The sequence below is a fragment of the Pristis pectinata genome, chromosome 9 (assembly GCF_009764475.1).
Source record: "Pristis pectinata isolate sPriPec2 chromosome 9, sPriPec2.1.pri, whole genome shotgun sequence".
NCBI classification, from domain to species: Eukaryota; Metazoa; Chordata; class Chondrichthyes; order Rhinopristiformes; family Pristidae; genus Pristis; species Pristis pectinata.
Window position 1 is genome coordinate 74,761,444 of NC_067413.1, and position 6,000 is coordinate 74,767,443.

The 6,000-nt window shown below is 52.7% G+C and overlaps 1 protein-coding gene across 1 annotated transcript in view; it reads right to left on the reverse strand.

Moving 5' to 3' along the window:
* bpnt2 (3'(2'), 5'-bisphosphate nucleotidase 2) overlaps positions 1-775 on the reverse strand; it is a 29,514-nt gene extending 28,739 nt beyond the window's left edge. Inside the window, exon 1 of the mRNA XM_052023422.1 lies at positions 160-775. Within this exon, the coding sequence (XP_051879382.1) occupies positions 160-507 (348 nt within the window). The 5' untranslated portion in view covers positions 508-775. The remainder of the gene's footprint in view (positions 1-159) is intronic.
* Between the last annotated feature and the right edge of the window lie 5,225 nt (positions 776-6,000).

The following is a 6,000-nucleotide window of genomic DNA, read 5'->3' on the forward strand; positions in this document are numbered from 1 at the left end:
CAAGAAATAGAATATTTACACCTTAATAAAAGGAAGCCACTGTATCACTCAACATAAAGATTTCAACATGAAATCCAAATTCACTGCACTCCCCAAAACACAAACGTCCCAGATTTCGTTGCTCCTGCCGCATTGCCTTGCTGGCGCCCCTAAGCTCACCTGTATGGATGGAAATGTATTTTTAATTAAATGATACATCTTCTGATGTGACAGTAAGTCTCCATTGGTGAGCATCTCGTCGGCCCCTTCCTTAGTTTTCCCTTTGCTTTTGCCGTGGAGCTTGCCCTCTTCCATTACTCGCTTCACTTCTTCTCCTCCCCGGACGGCGGCTTCCACCGACAACGCCAGCAGCTCTCTCAGATCGATTCTGTCCGTCCCGGGCAGCTTCCTGAAGATGGCGATCCTGCCAGCCAGAAAGCCCGAGTAGAAGTGATAGAGCACGCCGACAGCCAGCAATGCGAACACGGCCACGCCGAGCGGGGAGAGCCGTATGCCCATCGGAGCCATGGCCACCAAGGAGCCGCTGCCGTGCAGACAGAGCGCCCCGGGAGCTAGCGGCCGTTGATTGACGGGGCTGACGGCGGGGTTCTGCCCTCCCGGGCCGGGATTCCAGTGAGCGGGCTCCGGGCTGCACCGACCGAGGCGCCGCCAGTGTCGGTCAGCAACTCCACCCCGCCGCGCCGCTGCCGTTCCTGGCCACGTCCTCTGCAGGTCAGAGGGGAAAGGTAATGCAACCGCTTCTGGGTCATTAAAATCGCTCGACTTTGGAGGCAGGAGCTGCAGCTCATGATCCCTTGGATGTGTTTAAATAGGTTTTTTATCTGGGGGAGAGGGTGCGAAGGGAAAGTGGATTAAGGCCTAATTTTGGGGTGGATGGAATCCACAATGGAGCTGGTTCCTAACGTTTGTTGTTGGGGGTGATATTCCTTGCAGTACTGAGTAAATGGAGCATGCTTTTAATTAAGGGTATGCCTCAATTTGAGCTAATGTATTTTTTAATGGGCGATTTGAGGCGTACCTACACACTTTTGCCTACATTTTTTAATACGTGCAATTTTTACCCAAAAGAGGAGGGTAAGGGGGTGGGGAGAGGAGAGGGGGGAGGAGGAGGAGAGGGGGGGAGGGAGGAGGAGAGGGGGGAGGGAGGAGGAGAGGGGGGAGGGAGGAGGAGAGGGAGGGAGGGAGGAGGAGAGGGGGGGAGAGTGGGAGGAGGGGGAGAGAGGGAGGGGGGAGAGGGAGGAGGGGAGGGGGAGAGGGAGGAGGGGAGAGAGTGGGAGGAGGAGAGGGAGGAAGGGAGGAGGAGAGGGAGGAGGGGAGGGAGGAGGGGGGTGAGGGAGGAGGGGAGGGAGGGAGGAGAGGGAGGAGGAGAGGGAGGGAGGGAGGAGGGGCGGGAGGGAGGAGGAGGAGAGGGAGGGAGGAGGAGGAGGAGGGAGGAGGAGAGAGGAGGGGGAGGGAGGGAGGAGGAGAGAGGAGGGGGAGGGAGGGAGGAGGAGAGAGGAGGGGAGGGAGGGAGGAGGAGGGAGGAGGAGAGGGGAGGAGGAGAGGGGAGGGAGGAGGAGGAAGAGGAGGGGCGGTGAGGAGAGGAGTGGGGAGGGGGCAGTGGGGAGGAGGGGGCAGTGGGTTGAGGAAGGGGAGGAGGTAGTGGGGAGAGGAGGGGGAGGGGAGAAGAGAGGGGAGGGGAGAGGAAGAGGGGAGAGGGGAGGGGGAGGGGAGGGGGAGGGGAGGGGGAGGGGAGAAGAGAGGGGAGGGAGGGGGAGGAAGGGGAGGGGGAGGGAGGGGAGGGGAGGGAGAGAGGGAGGGAGAGGAAGGGGAGGGGAGAGGGGAGGGGAGAGGAAGGGGGGGGAGGGGAGGAGGAGGGGAGGGGGAGGGGAGGGGGGGGGGGGGGGAGGGGAGGGAGGGGGAGGGAGGGGAGGGGGGGGGAGGGGAGGGGGGGGGAGGGGAGGGAGGGGAGGAGGGAGAGGGGGGGGAGGGGAGGGAGAGGAGGGGGGGAGGGAGAGGAGGGGAGGAGGGAGGGGAGAGGAGGGGGAAGAGGAGGGGAGGGGGAGAGGAAAGAAAGGGAGGAGGAGGGGGAGAGGAAAGAAAGGGGGAGGGGGAGAGGAAAAAAAGGGGGGAGGGGGAGAGGAAAGAAAGGGGGGAGGGGAGAGGAAAGGAGGGGAGGGGGCAGAGGGGAGGAGAGGGGGCAGGGGGGATGGGAGGGGGAGAGGAGGGGGCAGAGGGGAGGAGAGGGGGCAGAGGGGGGAGAGGGGGCAGTGGGGAGAGGGGGAGAGGAGGGGGCAGTGGGGAGGGGAGGGGAGAGGATGGGGGAGAGGGGGCAGTGGGGAGGGGAGAGGATGGGGGAGAGGGGGCAGTGGGGAGGGGAGGGGGAGGGATAGGGAGAGGGGGCAGTGGGGAGGGGGAGAGGATGGGGAGGGGGCAGTGGGGAGGGGAGGGGCAGTGGGGAGAGTAGAGGGGCAGAGGGGAGGAGAGGAGGTGGGAGAGGGGGCAGGGGGGAGAAGAGTGGGTAGGGAGAGAGGAAAGGAGGGGGCAGTGGGGAGGGAAGGGGGCAGTGGGGAGGGAAGGGGGGAGAGGAGGGGGCAGTGGGGAGAAGAGAGAGAATTTATAGATGGTGTTTGAGCTGTGCCTAGCCACGCAGTCATGAGTGTAGAGAGAATAGAGCAGTGAGCTCAGCACGCATCCTTGAGGTGCGCCTGTGTTGATTGTCAGTGAGCAGGAGATGTTACTACCGATCCACACTGACTGTGGTCTCCTGATAAGGAAGTAGAGTATCCAATTGAAGAGGGAGGTACAGAGACCCAGGCTTTGAAGTTTGTTGATTAGTACTGATGGGATGATGGTGTTGAACACCAAGCTGTAATCAATAAACAGCAGCGTGACATATGCTTTACTGTTGTCTAGATGCTCCAAAGCCGAGTGGAGAGCTAGATTGTGTCCACTGTAGACCGGTTGTGGCGGTAGGCAGATTGCAGCGGGTCCAGGTCCTTGCTCAGGCAGGAGTTAATTCTAGCCATGACCAACCTCTCAAAGCACTTCATCACAGTAGATGTGAGTGCTACTGGGTGATAGTCGTTGAGGCACCTTACCCTGCTCTTCTTGGGCACCGGTATGATTGATCCCTTTTTGAAGCAGGTGGAACCTCCGACTACAGCAGTGAGAGGTTGAAGGTGTCCTTGAACACTCCAGCCAGTTGGTTAGCACAGGTTTTCAGTACCCTGCCAGGTACACCGTCTGGGCCTGACGCCTTGCGGGGGTTCACCCTCTTGAAGGATGTTCTGACGTCGGCCTTCAAGACAGAGATCACAGGGTCGCCAGATGCTGTGGGGATTCACACAGGTGTATTGCAGCCTACATTTAAAACATTCAGTTTTTTTTCTTTCGGAAGACGGAGAAACAGAATCACACAACGTGTTGACAGGCTATTTGGCCCACACATCCACACCAAACAGTGGGCACCCATCCATATTAATCCTTTCTTCTGGCACTTAGCTCATAGCCTTCTAAACCTGGGCAATTTGTGCTCATCTGGACACTTCCTAAATGCCGTAAGCGATTGTGCTTCTACCACTCTCCAGCAGTGCATTCCAGGTACCACCCACTCTCTGAGTAAAAAAAGGCCCCCCTCAGATCTCCTCTAAGTCTCTTATCCCTTGGCTTAAATCAATATCCTCTAGTTTTATTCACCTCTGATAAAGAGAGAGGTTTCCTGCAGTCCGCCCTGTCTACACCAGAAGTCTGCATGGGTATAAAATTAAAAGCCACCCCAAGAAAAAATTTTTTGACACCTGACCGGAACCAAATACAGTCTGGTTCTGTAAGGCCCTGGTCTGATAGATAGGCTCTACTTGTCACCCTTCCTCAAAACCTTTGCCTCACAATAGTGTGTGAAAATTATACCAATGATCTGTGCAAGGTTAGAATAACTAAATGGATTTATAATCAAATGCGTATTCCCACTTATGTTAATGACATGGCAGTAAAAGACACATTGATTTCTTTGTAGATTTTTACAATATCATACAGTCATAGAGCATGGAAACAGGCCTTTCAGCCCAATTGGTCCATGCCCATCTAAGCTAATCCTATTGGCCCACATTTGGCCCATATCCCTTTAAACCTTTCCCATTCATGCACATGTCCAAGCGCCTTTTAAATATTGTTAATGTACCTGTCTCAACCACTTCCTCTGGCAGCTCATTTCGTATATGGGCCACCCTCTGGGTGAAAAGGTTGCCCATCAGATTCCTATTAAATTTTTCCTCTCTCACCTTAAACTATGCCCACTGGTTCTTGATTCCCCAACCCTGGAGAAAAGACTGCGTGCATTCACCTGATCTTTTAATTAAAATTTTATACAACATTTTTTCTCAATGGAACAAGAGGGACAGATTTATATTTGGTGAAAGTAAATCAATGCATTTTTGTGAATGGTGAATCCAAGGCAGCTGAAGAGTCCAGGCTCCGTGTTCACAGTCATGAAAGGAAATAAACAATGGGTAAATTCGTAGATCCTGCACAATCAGCCGGAAGCCATGCACAAAGAGAATGTGGATTAGACACCAGCACTGATTCTCTAACCAGCTTTCCCGACCATCGTGGTTCCTCAAAGGAGAAGTGAGATCACCTGATGTACCCAAAATTCTACTGCCTACAAGAATCCCAAAGAAATAATAAACTGTACCCGAGATTGGGGAAAAACTACAATTAAAGCTTGGATCAACACTTCCACTTTAAGCAAGCAGTACACCAGATGGAGATTGATAAGAGTCTGTTGCTAGGGAACTACATGGATATGCCTGTTATTAAGTAAATAACTCCATTAAAATAGAAGATAGAATTCCATACTACCAAAAATTACAGTGCAGTTTAATTCTAAGACCATGAGAGAAAAGAAAAAGTGCAAAATTGCATTTTAAATGGAATTTGTAAAACATAGTAGATCAATAATGGGAAAATTTCACTGGAACATCATTCTAAATTATGAGCATAAACTAGTGTTAACCAGTCTGCAGCACTACATTTCTTTTAAAACCCAACAGAAAGACTAATAAACATCTAGAAATTGTTGTGTGCTCTAAGAAGTATACCAAGCAATTGCCAATTGCATAGTATACCTTTTCAGGCGCACAACAATTTCAAGAACACCTGAAATCCACAGCCAAGACTAAACGGTTGGGACAGAGTGGGCCGGTGGTTGTTGATGGGAATAGAGCCTGAAGTGTCAGGATTTGGGTCAGCTCAATAATCAGGTGAGGGTCCAGGTTAAGGATGTGAGGTGTATTCATCAGGACTGGGGCCTGAGGAGATGGGGTGTTAGAGATCGGAGTCAGAGGCTGTGGGAAAGGGGCGTTGGTTTGGAATTGGGATTGGATCCAGGGGATGGACAATGAAAATCAGAGTTTCCAGCAGCATGTTGGGGACCACGTGAGAGGGAAACACCAGGACCTTGAGGAATTTGGGAATGAGATTGGTGAGGATGTCGAGTTTCCGTACTATTGTTTGGGAGTTCGGCTGGGTGCTAGAAAGGTATAAGTTAAGTATGGACTTACTGCAGTGGGATCCTATTCTAGCATGACACAGTGAAAAACAATAACCGAGGAGTGCCCAGTGATGGTTGCTTTGGGAACAGAGTGTACTTATTTCCCCTGCAGTGGAATATTGCACAGGGAACGATGTCACAAATCAGGTGTGGTTCCTGCCAGACAAATTTATAGAGCTAATTGAAGCTAACAAGAATGATCATCACAGGCCCTCCCCAACTTATAAATGCCCAACTTATGTACAGCCCGTACATACGAACAAGCATTTGGGAGACTGGCGGGGCTGCAGGTATCTTCTGCCAGGTGGGACCTCGGTTTGCAGCCGCGTTTCTGACTTGCGAACTGTCCAGGTTACGAACAGTTCACATGAATGGAATCTTGTCGTAACTGGGGAGGACCTGTATCACATTTTACACTAATGTGTACTGCAAAGCACTGAAATAAACTGTGCCCCTGCCCTAATCAG